The sequence below is a fragment of the Sturnus vulgaris genome, chromosome 1 (assembly GCF_052056855.1).
Source record: "Sturnus vulgaris isolate bStuVul1 chromosome 1, bStuVul1.hap1, whole genome shotgun sequence".
In the NCBI taxonomy this organism is placed as follows: domain Eukaryota; kingdom Metazoa; phylum Chordata; class Aves; order Passeriformes; family Sturnidae; genus Sturnus; species Sturnus vulgaris.
Genome location: NC_142243.1, coordinates 97,787,430 through 97,808,218, shown reverse-complemented (window position 1 = coordinate 97,808,218; position 20,789 = coordinate 97,787,430). Strand labels below are relative to the sequence as shown.

The window sequence follows — 20,789 nt, the reverse complement described above, 5'->3', positions numbered from 1 at the left end:
TATTGCACTGAAATTCAAGAGCTACATGTTAAAAAGTAAAAGAAAAAAAGGTGATTTAAATAAGTGCTACTTTGCACTATTTATAGTCATCATCTGTGCAAGCCTGGGCTCTGGAGGGGAGCTCTATCAGCAAGCATACCTATTCACTGCCTGGGAATGTCTCCAACTCCAAGCAGGAACACTTGCTCTTGTCTTCAACTTCCACCTTTTCCTCCAGTGCCTAATTTTTAGATCTTTCCTCTTTTCTAGCTATTTAACAAAAAAAAACAAAAAACAAACAAACAAAAAAAAAAACACCAAAAAACAAAACAAAACAAAAAAAAAAAACAAAACAAAACAAATAAAAACACCCAACACCAAACAACCAAAAAACCTAACCCAAAAAACCCACCAAACCCAAAACAACAGCAACAACCAAACAAAACCCCAACCAACAGCTCAGCCAGACAGCATTGCCTTTTCTTCTGTGACCACCCAACATTAACTTTGTACACTATACAGGCTGCTATAAATCTGTCAAGACTTCGTAACTGTGACAACTGTCCATCTTTCTAGAAAGGTTTCATGAAATCAAAGATCATCATACAACTAGAAAGTGCACTTCACACCTCTTTTCTCTTTTATGTGGATTTGTCCTGAAAGAAGAAGGCCCTGGTATTTTTTTTTTTTTGACAAGAATCCAAAAGTGCAGTACTTGACTGAAGGATAAAAGACTGTCAAAGGTAGGTACATTCTGTACTCAACAGAAACTTCTGCATTAGCATTGAAGGAGTGATAATGCACTGGTGGAATGAGAGACATGCTTTATACACAGCATTTCAAATGCTTAGCTATTTTTCTTTTTTTAGATGACATAACAGTTTTGACAGTAATTTTTCCCCATGGATAGAAGGTGTGTAGGAACAGCTTGCTTGGATTTATCAAGGGCAAATGGTATCTGACTAACCCCTGAGAGCCTCCCGTGATAAAATTACTGGTTTTGTGGAGGAGGGGAAAGGCATGACATCACATCCCCCAACTTGAGCATGGCCTATGACACAGCCTCCCACAGTCTGCCACTCTACCCTTCCAGTCAAACCAAGAACATAAAGTCTGGGTAGGTGGAATACAAGAGGTGGATAACTGGCTGGACCACCAAGCTCAGAGCATGGCAATCAGCAGCAGAGTCCAGCTGTCTGTCAGTCAGCAGCAGCATCCCTCAGGGATCAGCACTGAGGCCAATAACATTTAATGTCTTTATTAAAAACCCAGCTGATAATAAACTGGGGGACTGGTCAGTACACAGAGGCAGAAGTGCTCTTCAGACAGGGACCTTGACAGGCTACAGAAGTAAACAGACAAGAACTTCATTAAGTCAAATAAGGGCACAGGCAAAACTCTGCAGCTGAAATGGGTGAACTTCATTCACTAGGATCAGCAGGGGCCTAAATGGCCTGAAAACAGCTTTGCAGAAAAGGTTCCATTTATGTTTTTTTCATCCATTTTAGTTAAATAACTATAAATGGTTGAATTACAGAATGTTTGGAACTGATGAGCAGCTCCTGAAGTACAAGGCAAAGGCAGGTGCCATTGGCAAAAAGGTTTAACTGGAGTTCTCCCGAACTTGGTAATTTGAGAGAAAAAAACCCAAAACCACACAAGCCCCTATGGAGCAACAAGAAAAGGCTTTGGAAGAACAGATGTGTCAATTGTGTGAGAGTTTTTCTCCCCTTGTTCTGTTTTGCTTCTTCTGTAGACTCTAAAGATACTTTGCTCAGAGTCAGGACCCCCACCAGTGATGACAGCTGCCTGAGGAAAAAGCTGGGGCCAATACACAAGTTTAAAACCACTTGAGCAGTCACAGCTGATCACAACGAGTTACAGAAAAACAGCAGCTTGACTGAACAATGAAGAATTCAGGATCGATTTCTCTCCAGAGGCAAGAGTTTCTGGCCTCAAAACCAAAATGAGTGAACTGCATGAAAGACTACAAAAACCCTCAGATACTGCACTCTCTCAAACACAGACAAAAAATGCAGTCAGACAGCACTTGAGAATTATACCCCATCAAAATGTGAAGAGACTTCACAATGTCAGGAACAGAAAATAGACACTTTTACAGAGATGGTATCACTAGGGTTGGTTTTTGCTTGGTTTGCTGGGTTGTTTTTTTAAAATTTGCATAGAAAGAACAAAAGAATAAACTGAAAAACAATTGTCATACATAAGTAAACAGTAAATTTTGTACAGTTGACAAATCACGAAACTATTCCCATGACAGTGACAATGCTGGTTACTGAAGAGCCCAGGTAAATAATATTAGATCAACTCCTGGCTATAATGCATTTCTCAGTGATCAACAAATAATATTTTATCTTCCCCTCCAACTATTTTCAGACAAAAAGGAGCCTGGTAATAGAGAAATTACTTAAAAGCTGTAAAACTTCATGGAAGTTCAACAAATCATCTTTATCAGCATATAAAGGTCTTTGGTTCAAAGCCCTACTGTAAGTCATACTAGGTGTGATTTTAAGGAAAGGTTGATCATTTAAGTAGAATCTTTTCCAATACAAAAGTTCATTTTCAAGGCTAGACACGTGACCTTTCCCAAGTAAAAAGTACTGAAAAAAAAAAATCCTTAGAAAAAAACAAATCCTCTGATAGACCATGAAAAATTAGAAACAGAGTTAATAGAAGAGACACACTTGAGACACAGCTCAAGGGAAATTTCTCCTTTTATTATCAACACCCAATCTATCCCCAACTCTTTTTTGGTTTTTTGCCACTCAACTTTCCTCCCCCTGAAGGAAGGTACACATGCAAAACAAACTGATTACATGTGGGATCCTTTTTATCTATAGATAGGTATAAATACAAATACACACACACAAATATCAAGCAAATATTAAAATACACACAAATATTTTAAAAAGAACCTCCAGAGCCGTGAACTGGAGGACCACAAATGCAAGAATTTTAAATTCCCAGCCAACCTGAACCTGTGAGGGACTTGCTTCTTCAGCTGGATGCTGCCAAGTTTATGGTGCCTGATGGCATTCATCCCAGGATACTCAAGGAGCTGCCTGATGTCACCGTGAGACCTCCTTCAATGATTTTTCAGCTGTCTTGGGAATCTAGAAAGGTCCCAGGTGACTGGAAGCTGGTAAATGAAGCAGCCACTGATCTCTCTGGTGATCAGTGACAGGACTGAAGGGAATTTCCTGATACTGTGTCAGGAGAGGTTTAGGCTGGATATTAGGAGAAGGCTCTTCACTTATGCAGGTGGCTGGGCACTGGACAGAACCAAGCCTGAGAGAGTTCAAGAAATGTCTGGACAATGCTTTCAGGCACATGGTGTGATATTCTTGGGGATGTCCTGTGCAGGGCCAGCAGTGGGACTCGGTGGGTCCCTTCCAACTCAGGATATTCTATGATTCCATGAAATATATCAGGGTCCTTAATTATGGTGTGCTATGGAGAGACTGAGGTAGAAGGGCAAAAATTGGGTTTCATCTCCTGTCCACAGGGTCAGGCGGCAGAGACTACAATTCCTTAAACCACACTGTTGTCTTCCCAAGGTTTTGCTCACACTGCCCACAGCAAATCCCATTACATTAATGTGCAAAATCTATATGAATGCACTACTCGGCTGGGAATTTTAAGTGCACAGACGTCACACAGTTAAAGACTGCATTTCCCTCAGCAACTGTTACTTAGTAACCCTCTGCACATAAATAGAATTTTACATCACTGCATATGTGTTGTGAAGGCTAAAATCCATGCTCCGATTCTATAGGCAGGCAGGAATGAAAGGAGTCATGTGGGCAACTGTAAAACAAAGTTGCACCAACTATTTTCAACTGCTTCTCTAGGCAGAGAATTTTACTGGAGAGAAACCTGTGGGTGAACAAGAAGCTATTTCCACTGCCCTTATTTTGGTAGCATTTCATCATAAAAAAAAGAGTGGGTAGACCTTGAGTAGACTTTCTAGCATTATTCATGTGCTGTGCAATGGAGACTGCAGACAAAAGCACAACACACCATGCAAAGCTCTTCACCTTTTCCCCTAGAGGTAGTATAATCCATAGGCTACATAACTTCTGGGCAGAATTGGTACTGCCAGAGCCACAGTCAAAACAACACTAAAAAAAGCTGTGTGAATCAGATCCAAGACTGAACAAAACAGGTGGAGCATGATGGATTAAAAAGAAAAAAAATTTTTACATAAATGCAGATTAAAATCCATTGACTCTAAACACAAAAGCTTAAATAGCTGTATTTTATTAACATATATATTCAATCCTTTCCATATATAGGGTACTTGTGATTTGACTGACAGTCTAACTCTTAAGCAGCTTGAATCAAATTGGTACTTCATAATCACTTTAGACCCAGAAACTGCCTTTTTAGCACTGAACAAAAGAGGTGGCCTGCTAGAAATACCTGGACATCTTTTTAATTCAATTCCCTAGAACTGCAAATAACATTTTATCATTACTCTGCTTAGTCCCATCCTTTGCCTCTAACGCGCCTCAGTTGTAGCTTCTTAAATAATTTACTATAATAAAAGTGGGTTATCTTGACAAAAAAACAACTGAGTTACATATGAGCAACAAATATATTCATTTGAAGATGTTACAGTTATTTGTAGTTATTAAACCAAATAAGTATAAGCATATAGCTAAGCAAACACATTTTATTTGCAATTCTATTTAGCAAGTTTACAAGCCTTAAAGTCTAGCACTTCCCCTTAAGTGCAGTATTCAAATAATAATTTCTTACTTCTTCTGAACAACGAAAAATTGTTTTTCTAAAACAGGATTTTGAAAACTTTTGCAAACCAAAATATTCTTAACCCTCAAAATTCTTCCCCTCGGCTCTTGTCCTGGTAAGAGGTAACTCAACAGATACAAAGGTTGTCCTTGCAAAATCCCAGGGAATCAACCCTTTGAAATAAGGGTTCCTACTTAAAGCTTTTTTCCCGGTCACCTCAATATTAATAACACTGTTACAAGCAAGATATGCCAGAGCAGATCAGAAATCTTTATTGCAGGAAAGCATCAAGCAATTTCTTTCTTTTAAGAAAACAACATTAGGCAATGAACCATTTTGAGGTTTGAAACTAACCACATTATGCCATGACTAAGAGAAGTCCAGATGCTCAGAGTTTTCTCCGAAGTCCTCATTTTTTTAAGGCCACAAGACCCAACTTGGCAGTGCAGCAGCAGAATTGAGAACTGAGCAAGAGACTTGGCCAAGTCCTGCTCAGTGACTGGGACAATTAAATGGCCATCTGGCTGCAGCACAAGGACAGCAGCTCTGCTCCTGCTGCACCAGCCCACGGTTTGCAGCCTAATTGTTTAAAGCAAGCCCATGGGGCAGAGCCCAGACAACTCCTCATTGCTGAGACCAGAGCTCAAAGCTGGGATCCAAGCCAAGCGCCCCTGCTCCTGGTGGAGCAAGACATGTTCAGAGGGTCCCTCCTGTTCCTTACATACAGCAGCAAGAGACATCATCAGAAATTATCACAGACACGCAATTTAGTTGATACAAAGTCTATGTGTCAAGCCCTACAGGCTTCCAAAATACCATAAACCCTTTATTCTCCCATAATCAGGTGACTCAACAGCTGCAGTAGAGTATTACATTATAACTGCATTATGCTATGGCATGATGAACTCTGCACAATCCCAGAGCAGAATCTGATGCCTGGAAGATCTCAGCATCCCTTGCCAAAGGCAGAATATTCCTTGCTCCACTGGTTGCTCTTGTACTTAAAGTCATCAGCCAGGACACCTGTACAATCTGTTGAGAGGGTATCAGAACCCAGAGCTCCTCATCCCAACTGAACACATCCAAGGACAGGGATCTTGTGGCCTCCTTTCCCCTAGGCTCCATAGAACTTCCATTTTTATATAAAACCTTCAGTTTTATCAATCCTTATAAGGACTATATAGCACAGCAGAATATAATAAAAAATTAAAAAACAATAGACAAAATGCCAGTGGAAAGGAAAAGAAGGCAACAGACAGAAAAGGTATATTGAAGAGACTCTTGAATGTAGTTCTGTTCCTTCCCTTCCTGAGAGACTGCAGGAAAGTAGAACATATTACACTGAGGTGAAAACAAGAGGAAAAGTGTAAAAGCTTAATTTTTATGAGGTATTTCCCCTATTTTTTTTTCTTGTCAATACCCTTACTTATATGGCAAGAAATTAGTTGTAGTACATATAAAGAAAAACCTTTTATTTAGAATATTTTTTAATATTGTATTTTAGAAACAAAATACCAACATTAAAATTAATCTGTCAAATAAAAGAATCCTAAAGCTGAATGTTCAGGACACATTGTCAGCACCTACAAACAAGCATACTTCACTTAATCCAATCTGAATGTAACAGATTACAGTGGTTCAGATCCAACTCTATTAAAATATATAACATATAGGTTATATATAACATACAAAGCTTTCTCCAAACGCAGATATGATTCTGAAGGAAACTGAAGATTAGCACCCTACCACAGGAGAAGAGCTCCTCTCAGCAAGTTTCTATCAGCAAGTATCCTGCAGCACATGACAAGTTATTTATTTCAGCACAAAAATATAACATTGTGCGCAGCCTTGACCTAGAATCCCAGCTCATATGACCAAGCTTCAGAAATAATGTCAATCGTCCCAAACACACTGAATTTCTGTGCAGTAGTGCACCAAAGACAAAGCAGTGGTTATTTTATGCAGTGGGTCTCAACTACTGTGAACTCTGAAGCCTCTCCTATAACACAAAGATATATTTATTTATACTAGTACTATAGATTTGTTAAATATATTAAAGATATCTAATTTTAAATCAATACACATGAAGTATTGAAATGTATTCAATATATTTTATGATATATAAATATTTCTCAACTGTTACAGGCACTGACTTGAGATTCTGAGTCTCACATGCACAATCTTTCATCTTCCAAGCCTCAAAAACCCAGAACTGTCTGGAATTTCAGACAAGAGTCTAAAAGAAAAAAGGTACTGATTATTCAGGCTTTATCACTGTGTAGCATAAGGCAAGTTTCATCTGCAGTAGAAAGCTTTGGCTTAACACTAAGAGAACATTTAGTCTGTAGTTCACAGGGAAGATCAGAATGAACAGTCAGACTCCCCAGGGTGAAAGGCTACTGCTCTTGCCTTTTGAAACTAATACAGGGAGCACATCTGCAGCCATACAGGGCTAGAAGCACAGTATCAATGCCTGAATATACACTTGCATTTATATACAAGTATTTTTCTAAATATAGGCTTGTACTTTTTTCAATATGGACATGAGCATGCTTACATATATGTGCACAAAAGAAATGGAAGTGATTTAAAGGGATTTAAACTTTTTGCACAGTTCCACTTCACACTGACAAATTTTAGCCACATTTCCCCAAAAGGACTACATACAAGTTCTTGCATTTGCTGCATATAATAAATTCTCTAACAGGTACAAGGTACAAATGCAAAAATCCAAAACAACTTCATGACAAAACAGCATATAAGTTCAATGATAGTTGGTCATAAAAATATCATAATATTGCTTTGATTTTCAGCTTTCAAATACTGGCAATGGCGCTACTGGATTGCTTTGTAAAGCAATGTGCTGTGGTAGCCTGGGAATGTTGCAGAAAGTCAGATTATAACATGAAGAGAGAGAACTGGCTTGAAGAGAAAGTAATTATTCCGGTGGATATGTGCTGTCAGGAAAGTGCAAATTTTCTCTGCTTTCTTCTACAGTGTTCACACCTTCCTGATCAGACTGCCTATTAGCTGGCCAGCTCTTCTGTTTCTGAGCACTGTTAGCAACTAAATATTACTTCCAATGCCTCAGAAAAAATCAAAGCAATGCATTTTGATTGCATCAGAGGCGCTGGCAGAAAGTAGCATGCACGAAGAAACTGAGTGAAAGAAGTAGAAGGAAGATAAAGGAAGGAGCTAGACAGATAAGTTAGCTATGACCACAAAACCAAAACAAGAAAAACCCCAAATGACTCAGATTTCAATGTCATAGTCTCAATTTGTTTTTAATCAAAACATCTCCAGTATATTGGTATTTCTATAGTTCATCTGAAAATGTCTGCACCACCAAAGAGTGAATCCATTCCTGAAGCTCTTACACTGAACAGGAAAATCTGAGGGCCCAGAAATGGGGACTATTGTTTCGATAAGTGCCTGTTTGAAGATGTATCTCATTGGTGACAGACTTGCTAAGATTTCTGGGTCTCTCTTGGGGCCTTTCAATTATTTTTGAGCTACCTAGAGTTCCTAGCAAGCTGAGTGCCCTCAGGCCTCCCTAAATTCAGCTTCCAATTCTTAGTCCAGCCACACCAGCCTGAACACCACTCTGTGGCACTGTGACAAAAATACAAGATTTCCATTATTGCCTCTTCTTGATTGCAATTGATGCTCAGAAGTCCCTTTAATCATGCAAGGTAACTGGCATGTATCTTGTGGCTTTCAGCCCTATGCAAATTTTGATATCTTTATGGTCACATCCACTGTATGCTGCACTGAAAGATCACATTGTTTTTAAGAGTGAATCTTATCTCAGCAATCAAGAGTAACATTACATTATTCTGCTTTAAAGTTTTTCAATTTCCTTTTACAAAAACCGGTTTTTTCTCCCCTAGCAAATGCCACCTACCAAAGAATTTCCATTGACTTAAAGAAGACTGCCTGAAAAAGTTAAATAAAAAAGAAAAGCATTCCATGGCAGTTCTGCTCAAAGTGGAAAAATCAATTTCTGAACTGTAGCTGCAGACAAGTTGAATTTATTCACTGAACAAATAGCTCCAATTACTCAAGAAATTCAACTTCTGAAGTGCAAAAAGAAGTTCCAGTCAGCAATACTTTGCATGGGAAAGCCCTACAACTTTTTCCTTCTGACGTCCATTACACACTTGCTGAATTTACAAATCAGAGCAAAATTTATGTCAGCTTAATGTGGAACCCCTCTTTTCTAATGGCAGCATTTTAACATCAGATCTGAGTGTTCTGACCTTGTACTGATGCATAGTGTAGAGCTGTCTTACAGCTACCCTATCTGCACAGTCGGTTGCATTATCAGAAATACAACTGTGAGAAACTGAGAATTAAAATAAAACATGTCCCCAGAACTCTTCCTCACAGCTGCTGCCCAGGAGCATCAAACACCACCCAACTAGCACTAGGAGGAAAAAGATGAGAACAAACCTTAAAACGCACTTTTAACAGGTTTCAATACTTCAGTAAGTGCTACAGGGCAGGTTTGCCAGTCACTGTCTTAGATGCTGGAGGTTCTGCTGTGGTTTGACACCGGATACCCAGAGGTTAAACTTGGCTATTCCTATGAAAGGACGAGTACATTTCATCACAACTTATTTTACAGATGTAACTGCATCTTAAGGTAACATGTTACTGCAGAAGATTTTTTTTAAGCTCTTCTGAAATACAACCAAGGTTAAAGTAACAAACTAGAATTTGATCTGACCCAATTTAAAATTGGGTGATATAACATTACTGCAGCGCGCTGATCCAGGAGCACCACAACAATAAAAGCACATAAGGTTAGGTAGGAAGGAAGATACTCTTCCCCTTCAGGATCGCCAGGTCACTTAACTGCTTCCTCAAGATACAAAATATCAACAACTTTCCCTTCATTTTTACGGCATGAAGGTGCCAAAACACTGATCGGTATGTTCTCAGGCTGAAGTATGGGCTGATTTACTAGAAAAGTCATTTCAGCAGCTAGAACAGTTCGCAGAGAGTTCACAAAGAATGCCTACTGCCTTACACCCCTGTTCTTCCAGCTCCTTGCTAATTTAAGTGGCACTGGCATTAAACTCATCTGACAGGACATTTATCTAGCTCTGTATCAAAGCTAACAAGGAGGGAACTGCAGAAAACTACCACAAAAAACATGGCATCTGAAGCACAAGACCTTAAAAAAGCAGAGAGTGCACTTCTCTCTTTTAGTCAGTTCTGCAGGCTGAGGGTGGGAGAACAAAATCTAAGACCCTGCCTCCTCCCCAGCCAAAACCACAGCGACTGCACCTCTTCCTTTTACACTCATGCAGGCTTAAACCAGCTCAAGACCTAAACCAAGAAGCACTAGGACTTAGCCATTGCATGCACAACAGAAAAAAACATACTTGCAACTTATTTTATACAATCATTGCCCACACATTTACTCACTTTTTCATTGAAATACAGATATAGTGATATACTGCCATGGTTACACAATTCAGGCAACTCCTTAAACATTAGCAGTGGGCGCTTTGGCAGGGCCAGAACTTGCACCTCACTTGCACCTGCCTTGCCTCTCACATTTTAACTTTTCCACCCATTCCTTGCACAGCACAACACTGTACCTTCAGCAGCCTTCACATGCAACAAGGGGAAACATGGAAGTGTAGGAATATCAGCTTCAATTCAGGGACAATTTATCGTCCTCACAAAATTTCGACCAGCTTGCTATATTTTAGACATGAGAAAGATTAATTACTGCAGCTATGATTGACTATACCAAATTCAGCACCCCAAGAGTTGCATGAGCAATCAAGTACTGAAACACATTATTTGGATTTAGACACAAGTTGTTCTTTTAAACTTCATAGTAGAACTATTTGCCCACCAAAACATTTACACAGACTTCTGATACCATACTGAGTGCTGGTGTTAAGGTTAGTTTTTGAGGACAGATGTCACAGCTACTTCATGCTTGGCGTTCTCAGAAGTTTCAAACAGTAGAGTCATTTCTGTATCACTATGATACCATCTCACCAGGAGAAGCACATTAGTGCCTGAAGGCTCCACTCAAGGTCTCCAAGCACTACTATTAATACAGAATGACACTGCATCTGTCCCAACAAACCATCCAGTTAGACAGCCCGAAGGTTGGGAAATGAAATAGGAAGACAGAGCGAGCATATGAGGATTTGCTCTAGGGCAAAGCCAGGTTGATGGTAGAAAATGAGGAAAACAGACATCTATCAAATTCAACTGGTATTGCTGAATTTCCAGAACTGCCCTGCATACCCTTGAAGATTTGTCTCTTCCAAAAGCAGCAGCACCTCGTACCAGGCACCAGGATGGTCATAAAGATTCTACAGAGCATATCTAACTTGTAAAATTGACTGGTGAAAATGCTCATTAAATCTCTCACAGAAAACACTGGTGCTCTCAACATTTTAAAGTTTTTTTCTCCTTTCCACTTGCCTTCAGAAAACATACTGGCTCAAGGGGGAGTGTTTTAATCAATCCATCAAATTGCAAAGAATACACCATAAGAGTTCCTGTGCTCTATATTGCTTTATAGGAAAGAGTAAAACTCTGAGAAATAAAAATAGTGCTATACAACTTTGCTAGGGGGAAAAAGTGAAAAGGCTTCATGATTAATTCTGTATGGTAATAAGACTGTTTTTTTTCCTTTACTTTTTACAGAAAAATGTACCCCAGACTTCAAAACCCATACAATCTGTATGCCACGTATCTCTCAACCTGCATATACTAAAAAATAATAAACCTTTATCTTATGAAAATAACACTTCAGAGCAATTAACTGAGCAAGTAAGAAGTATTTAATCTATTTTTTCCTTTTTTGATAATTTATGATGCATAACAAGAGGAAGCACCTGGCAAAAACCACACATGCAGCTCAGGTCTGTAAGCAGCCTAAGCCATGAGAGGTAGTGAAAGCTTTTATGTTTGCAGATCGCTGAGCACATATGAGATGAACAGTTCAACTACCATCATGTGCCAGTCATCTTAAGAATTTCAACTCTCTTTCACCATGAAGAGAGAAGATTTTCTGTCAGTGTTACCAGACTGCAGCCTTACACAGGGTGCAAATTTCAGAACATTAGCAAGGCAACAGGGGGGGAAAAAGAGGAGAGAAAATAGAATCTCCTCCAAAGCAGCACAGAAACCATCTGATTTACTGATACGTGCTCACTGAAGCAATTTAGCCTGAACTAGTTACACTGAGCTTTCCTTAAACACTGAGAACCAGTTAGTTTATTAAAGTTACATCAAATCAACCACTGCAAAACACATTATAGAAGCTAGGTACATAATACAAAGCAATGAAAGGCAGGATTTTTTCATAAGTTCACTACCCAGCAAGTCTTGGTCATTACTAACAGATTATTTTTAGTTCAAAGAAAACTAAATTGAGACTGAATGCCTTATCATCATTATGTCTGTTTTCAGTTTCGGCCTGCAATTGCATTTCCCAAGGGATTTCAGAGTTTGGTACCAGAAGTGGCAATTGAGTTTGGTTCCTTGCTGTTTTTTTTTTTTACAGCACACCCCAATTACCTAAAGGACATGAACTAGGTACATAATCCAGCATTTCCCATAATCTAACATGTCTCAATCCTGTATAAATTTCTTGAGCAATCCCTTGACATGGCAGTGCAGTGTGTTTTGATCTTTCATTATAGGTCACAAGTTTGGTTTCCAGCTCCCCACAGTACTATGTGACCATGGAAACCGGGCTACTTGGACCAGGTGCTTTTGGAAGTCGCTGTGGAGTAAGTGGGACAACGCCAGAAACTTTCCTCCCAAACCCCTCTTTCTTAACAATCAATGATATTAAGGGCCAGTTTTGACAGATAGCAAGAAAGTTCAAAGATTTTTGGATGGCAATAATATGCTGGACAGCCCCTTCTTTTTATTACTGTTGTTCTTAGATTTATGTTAAGTTCAAACTCATGTATTAACACTAAGAAAGCAAACAAAATAAAGACTTAAACATTTACTAACACATTAAGCAGTTGCAAAGTCTAGTATCATTCAAAGTAAAAAGAAAAGATAAAATGCTGGGTTAATTGAAAATTTTTTTTATATCTTACAAAACTCTAAAAGATGCAGATCCGTTAAACATACAAGAAAGAAATCCCACAGAAATAAGCTGATGTATGCTATTGCTGTGAGTAAAACAGAAGGGCTTTGTAAACACTCCTCCACACTATTTAGGTCAAATATTTTTTCTAAACATTCACTTAATTCCACAGTATCTCATTATTTATTAAGTAATCATTGTAGTTTGCCCTATTTATATATCAAGAGAAGAACAATATTTGCAAGGAAGTGTCACAGCATGGGAAGCCATCTTAATCTCTTCTGTAAATTTCCTAATTTGAAAGCTTATCAGTGTCACCTTAGACATTTCATGAAGTAATTGATTTCCAGAAGTCGGTTTTTAATTTTGTAATTTAAATACACAAATTTACTGAAAGTAAAGTGAAGGTAGATGTCAACTCAAAAAACCCACAAAACTAACCTCAAAGTCATGGCTGGATTAAAGGACATTTACTGGACAACCAAAACTGTGATTGCTGCAGTTGGCAACAGTCTCTTTAATGTCACTACACAAAAAATAGCTCTGTGGAGAAATGGTCTACTAGTCCAGGAGCAGTTCAGTGGCTGTAAATGTGGCCTCAAAGGTTCAGAGAAGCTGCCTAAAATCATGTTTTTTCCTTTGGACCTACAGTTTTGGGAAATGAACAGCCTGGAGAGTGAAAGTAATGAAATTTAGAAAGAGCCTTGGTGACATGTTCACCTCTTTTACTGCAGTTCTATTACTATGAGTGAGGAGAGGCAGTTCAGCATTTCCACCGTAGTCTCTGTAAGCCTTCAGCAGGTCTAGAAGGTTAGTGGGAAAACAGTTCTAATCTACAGCAATATTGAACAACAATAAAAAAATCTACTTCAGCTTTGAAAAAAAAAGAGAGAAAAAAAAGAAAAACAAACTGGTTTGGTTAATGTAACGACTAAGAAATTTAATGCTGCCTGAAAGAACTGAATCAAGAGCGACCGACTACAGAGAATCCATAGTAGTGCTTTAATCATGTATTTCCTGATTTTAAATCTATGGTCTTGTGATTTCTTGTGGCATGATTACTGTTTTAGATAAAAGGAGATCATGCACATTTCTGTGCATAAAGGGAGATTTTCATCAAGCACTGACAATTTGAAAGTTTAGGGGTTTAGTGTTTTGGTTTTTTGACCCTCTAGGAGGATGAGCGAAGGACAGAAAACATTGCTACAGTACTAAGTTCCTGCTTCACAAAGCAACTTTGGTAAACAAATTTTATTTTGATTGCAGAATCAAGTATTTTCCATGAACTGATTAGGAAAGAGAAGGAATTTTAAAGAATTGCAGCAATCCATTTCCTTGTAGTTCTGTCCCATATACCAAGTGCAGACTTACAGTCACCTGACTCTCACTCTCCACCACAGAATTTGCACCTTTTGCATAGGCTGTTACAATCTGAAGAATTTTTAGCTTTTTGAAGCCAGCTGTGCCCCACAACTCACCCATCTGCCATCCAGATGCATCAAAAACAAACATGAGCCCATAGCAGGAGAGAAGATTCAATGTGGGTTTTTTTAACCAAATTTTATCCTCAAAGACCAAAGCAGGGGATATTTGGTGCACTGCAGCCCATCAAGCTCTGTAAACTTAATGTATCATACCTCCAGGATCTCACATGCTTACTCGGAAAGGATCAAAATATTTGATTAAATGTATCTGTTTGGTGCATTTGACTTTGCTGCACAACAGAGTTTTCTAAAGGTCAAGTCTGCAAGACCAGCAACAAGACAGCAACTTGGGATTCACACTGTTTTTTGTACTGAAAATCGAAATTTTGGGCCACAAAAGCATTTTGCAGAGTACTGCACCAACACAAAACAAAACCATATGTAGCCAGCTCTCCTCTGTTCCTGCTGCTTTCTCCCTGTTCCCTCCAGTGTGACTATGCATTTTCCTAAAAGAGTGGCAAGGAACTAAAAACTGTCTGAGTTCTAGTTTACACACCTTCTGGGGATAGCTGCTTATCTGCCACAGCAAAGCAAAATACCCACATGGCTCCAGATAAAGCTCAGAAATATCTGTTTACATCTTCTGTCCAATGCAAAGGTCAAGAGCTTGATACAGTGTGGGCTTAGACTGTAAACAGTTATTTTTGGATGAGGATGTGTGGAGGGAAGATAGCAATAGCTAGCAACAAGCAGCGGGTTGGGGTTTTTTTACATATAAATATATAGAGAAAGATGTTCTAAGATGTGTGAAATCTCTTCCGTACAACACAGAAAAACAAATAAACAATATATTATCACAAGGCAAACAGAATACCACATTATGTGCAGAATACACAACAGTGTCAACAGATGCTTAGGAATCAAATACTAACTTTGAGTGAACATTTTGACAGTTCTCTCTTTTTTGTTTTTCCCCTAGGGAGGAGATTTTTTTAAAGCTGTCTCTCCTTGGATTGACAAGCTTGTCCTTTAAAAGCCTCTTATTTTACCTATTTCTTCATAACATCTTTGTTATAGATGAAGCCAATTTTATTGCCCAACACACAGAACACAATTCTGCTCATGACTCTTAAAAGAATTCTACAATATCATGATTCTAAGTTCCTTTCATTCATTTCCACCATGACTGAGAAGATTATTACCAGCTGTGGAACAAATACCACATCTCTCACTAAATCCAGCACAACAAAATCTTCATTTGGGCACATCTCATAGAACACTCTTTCAAAAACGTGCTCATTTTACAGTGTAAACTACAAAACAGTAATGATAACAATGATCTGGTAAAAAACTACTGTGCTAAAAATTTCCTGTATTTCACAGAATACGTATTTCCCGAGTGGCACTTTCTCTTCAATTTTCTATACTCACCTTGGCTGACTTCTCAGTGCTATGCTCTCGTTTTCCTGCATGGTTCCCCATGATGGATCACCAAACTTTAAATTCTGAAAAGATAAAAACAAAACAACATTTTTGAAACCAATACATTTGTCAAGAAACACAAATTAATTTTTAATCTGACATATAACAAAGATATTTTTCACATACAATGTTTACAATCCAAAGTAAGACCTATGAAACATCCTAAGGAAAACATGCTGGTTTATTTTGCATGTTTAAGCAATATCAGAAAGCTTTTATACTTCTGTATTTAAAAAAAAAAGACATAAAAGAGAGGGGGGAAAAAATGTTCTTTTTGAAATTTGCGCATAAAACAAAACGAGATTAGAAATTAGGCTCTGTCTCTTGATATTATGCTTTTAATAACAAACAGTGCAGTATGTATGAAATAACTTGTAAGTACAAACTTCCATAGAAGTTCAAATAAGTTCTTTTGAATTCACATCTACCATTATATAAACAGCAATTAGTGAAAAAAGCACCACACTAACTGCTAACAATTTGCTGTGGAGGTTAGAACATGTTTACAGCTCTGCTTTCATGATGAGCACATTAGAAAGTAATGCCAACTCTTTCTTTGTATTTTCTGGCTCATCCTGGTGTATCTCAGCTCCAACAGAGCTAATGTAGGTTAAACCACAACACTCAAATTTCAGCTTTTAGAGCATGCTTGTGGTTGTGCCACATATTTCTTGTCATAGAAGCAGGATCTTGCAGCTGCTGCCTTGAGATTATCTGAATGCAGTGCATCACAGCATTTGAAGCTGAATAAAATTCAGCATTGAATTGAATAAAATTACATACATGAAGTAAAGCAATAGCCTATATAAACTCATACATATATTATAACCCCAGCTACACACACTGATTTGTGTACAAAAGGATTCTGAAGACAGAAACTTGGCTTTTCACAAAGTGCACATCTGTGATGGACAGTCATAAGTAATCAATCTTATTTTGTATCTCTACTTCAGCTTTTGGAGAGACTGACAGATTTATTTCCACACACACTTCACCACCCCACCTAACCCCTAGTGATAAATTTCAAATTTTGACAGCATACAGTGCTCATCTGGCAATTCACTAAATTAAATTTGCTCTAAATTCCATGTTATCACTGTATCCAATTAAATAATTACTAACAAAAATCCATTTCCAAGGTCTCACAAAACAAAAAACATCCAAACTCAGTAAATGCACTCAAGATAGAATTTATTGCTATATTGGAAACATGTTTTTTTTTAAACAAGCACCATCTATTGCATACAAGATACAAAAAAACAAAAGCAAAAACCCCTCTACTTTCCAACTATGAGATCAGCACAACCAATTCACTCATTTTTGACATTCTAAAATTTTTCAAGGAAAAATACAAATAAATTCATATACACTGGGTTTCAGACCGGAACTTCCTCAAACTGGCCTCTGCTCTACAAATTATGAGCAGCAGCTCATTCCTCATCACCTACTTCCTAACACAAGGAAAGCACAGTGGCATACAAAACTGTAAGAGATCTCTACAGCAGAACATAAAGGCAAATGTTCTATGTCTTATTCTTCTACTCATCAAAAATTAACTATCAAACTTGGTCTATAACACACATTTGATGAAGCCAACATAACACTTGCAGACCAGAGCTGTGATCCTGTCCTCCTGCCTCTCCTTAGCCTCCCCTATGCCTTTGGAATAAAGCTCCAGGAACAACCACCCTGTACCCATAAAACACTCACAACTAGATTTTATGGGGTTTTTTTTCCATGCATAAATGAATGCTGATGCTTGAAGAGAAGTTAGCTATAGGTAACTGCTATTAATTCCTCATGTAGCAATAAAACTACATTTCAGCCAAAGGGACAAAAGCAACCAGACACTAGCAAGGGTATCCTAAATGTTACAGATTTCTTCATGCTACCTATTAGAGAGAGAAATCTAAGTAATCCTTTGGCAAAGAAAGGCTTCCACGAATCTGACATGAATTATGAAAGAAACTGTATAGTGCCAGCTGTTCTGTAGATATCTGATTAGGAAGCAAAACCACACACACATGCAAGCGTTTACAGCAACAAAGACTTAATTTTTCACTTCAGTCTCAAGCAGAAATCCGCCTTATTTGACTGAACACTGAGCACACAGGTTGTTTCCACTTCAGGAAGAAAGTACACCCTGCAACACTACGACTTAAACACTGACTTTAGTTCTTACTGTCCAGAGGGAGAGCATACTGCACAGTTTCTACCTGTGCCAGTCTTCATGCAATGAGTTGAGTCACTGACTTCAATGGGATTACTCATTTTACAATCTTTGTAGGAACCTGTAGCCAACTATTCCAAACATCTCATCTGGAAGAAGATTCGTATTTTCTTTTTAGTCACCTTCATAATGTACAGGTTGCCAGACTAAACAGCTCTAAGTGAAGAAACAGCTTCTTGCACTTCCTAAGAATGTCCATCAACTGAATAACACTCTTCTTTGAAGAGGAATCCATGAATGAGTCAGCACTGATGAACAGTCACAGTGCTCCAAGCAATGAAGAAACAGTACTGTGGAAAGGCAACACCTTCTTTGAATCTCCCATCAATCACACCTAACAATAAGCTGCCAAAACAGGCCTGCACATGAGATGGAGCTTATGACCACAACAGCATTTGTCAAAAACCTTCCTTGTGAAACCCTGCAAGTTTTGTAAATCCTAAGAGATGACAAATTTTGCACATGAGCTTGAGTCACAAATGAGAGGGGACACTCTGCATGACTGCAGTGAATGGAGTTACATCACCAGCTCCCCTATAAAACTCCCCACCAAGAGTTGCTGGTTCCATATTAAAGCCATCTGAGAGGCTCAGAAAATTAAAGGTCACAGGAGTAAACTGATTTAACAGGACTAAAAGTTGAAAACACTTCTGCTACCTAAAAACTCTTTATGTTGAAGTGAGTGAATTAGGGCAGGAAGTCATGAACCACCGCTGCAGGTGCCACCAGCAGTCATCCAGCTGCCTCAGCACTATGCCACAACCACCTACAGAGTTAATCAGCTCTGCTGCCATGACCTGGCACTTCCCAATCCATGACTGATACAGCAGTAGCTCCACCTATGCCGGCTGCTTCGAGTAATTCCAAAAACTTCCAAGGGATTTTGCCTGGGGAAATGAAATAAAGTTGTCTCCTCCCATCAATTCACCTTCTTACAGAGAGTCAGTCTAACAGATAACCTGATGGAAGCCTAGGCCAAGCAGCTTTCCCACTTTCTTCCCAACAGGAACCCATATTCCAACTAGCAACAACTGCAGAAATGCCAGTGCCCTACCCAAGGAGAAAAGCTTCTATTTCCAAAACTCAGTATAAAAAAAGAGATGGAAAAACTCTGTTCTACACGACATGTACCCATAAAAGTACACTTACATTGGCATAATGTAATTTATCTTCATCGGAGCAGTTGATTAAAAATAGGGGTTTAGAAACATCTATCATTGTAGCGTTTTTAGCCCATTCTAGCCTGCCTGTTGATATTTGCAGCTAAACAAGTGGTTCTAATCATCTTCCCATACACACCCACTGTCCTAGAAGGAAGTTTATGATTTAGAATTTTCAATGAAAGCCAGAAAAACACTTCTCCAAACCTTCTGAATATAACAAGAAATGCAATGGCATTACTTTCTGCAGGTTATGCAGTTGTAATGTCAAAATAGCATTTTCTTACTCACAGGAGCCTGAAAAAAGTTCACCCATGTAGCCATCAGACTTTAAATAAGTAATACTGTAATTCAGGAGTCAAAACAGTCTCTAAGCCAATCCACATGGAGCACTTTTATTGAACATTAATGGTTCCTTCAAATTAAAAAGCATAAACTACTGAATGTGTATCACACAATGCTGAAAATGGATTGTTAAATATGATCTTACCTCTTCCCACAAGTTAATTATGACTCAACAGAACTACATGTAATAATAGAGGTATGCAAGGACTCACATATTTAAAAGTATTAGAACATAATTACTACCTTGTCTAGGAATATGTGTTCATCACAGACTGATGCTGGGTGCAGAGCTACAAGTGCTCCTAGCCTTACTCACACATGGGAAGGGTAAACATAGAATATAAAAATATTGGAGGAATTTACTTTAAAATTCCTGCTAAATTCGTAACTATTCTTATCCAAGTAAATATGACTTTTTACTACTACATACAGATCTTATTTGGAAAAAAAAAAGTGTATTTTCTTTTAAGAAACGTGCAAGTTGTCTCTAATTCTGGTAGCCCCCTAATGTAAACTTAATTACAAACTTATTCTAGTTTTTGTGGGGTTTGGGGTTGTTTTTTTTTTTTTGTTTGGTTTTTTTGGGTTTTTTGAAATCTTCTGTGTTTGGTTTTTTGTTTGTTTTTGGTAGTGTCAGGTCCTGGTTACGTAGCTTCCTAGGAAGCAAGCTGACACATTGCACAGCAGTAGCTGCCAGCTAGATGGAAATCTTTGAGTGGTTTTTTTAGGCTCTCAGTGTGATACACATCTTTTCAAGGAAGCTTTTCACTTCATTTTCTTTCAGAACAAGACTGAGACACTGGGCATGCCTCATCTGTTTCTTCAGAATTCCCTCATCGTGGTAACCTAATATTCCAGCTCACCAAAGAAGAAAACCTCCAGCAGGCACAAATGAGTGTTCTGCAGCTAAATTCATCAGTGGCCACAGCCTTCATAGACAGATGTGAGCAACCACTTAACAAAAGCAACCTGCCTCATGGACAAATTGCTCCCCAGGAACCCCACCCTCTTAATTCAACTGTTGAATTATTTCATAAAATACAGTGCCTTAAATCCCTTACAAGTTTCATAGTTATTTAATGCAGATTTAATTTTTCGTTATTGTGAAAGAATGCAGTATTTCCTAAATCAAACTTCTTTTCACTTTTGACTTCCACAATTTGATTTCTCTGAAAGGAAAATACATTATTCCAGACATATTTCCATCACGAATTATCAAAACTAAGATTTCACTGGTGGCCATAGCCTATAAATCAGAGAAGTCAACAGGAGTTTAGTACTTACAGATGTATTTAATCATGCTTGTACAGTGT

General features: G+C 38.3%; 1 protein-coding gene across 5 annotated transcripts in view; it reads right to left on the bottom strand.

Annotated features, from left to right (window-relative positions):
- MBP (myelin basic protein) overlaps positions 1–20,789 on the bottom strand; it is a 107,596-nt gene that overhangs the window by 66,598 nt on the left and 20,209 nt on the right. For all 5 annotated transcript variants that reach the window (XM_088172374.1, XM_088172366.1, XM_014875158.2 and 2 more), the window contains exon 2: positions 15,691–15,764. In XM_088172374.1, the coding sequence (XP_088028500.1) occupies positions 15,691–15,741 (51 nt within the window). In that variant the 5' untranslated portion in view covers positions 15,742–15,764. The remainder of the gene's footprint in view (positions 1–15,690; positions 15,765–20,789) is intronic.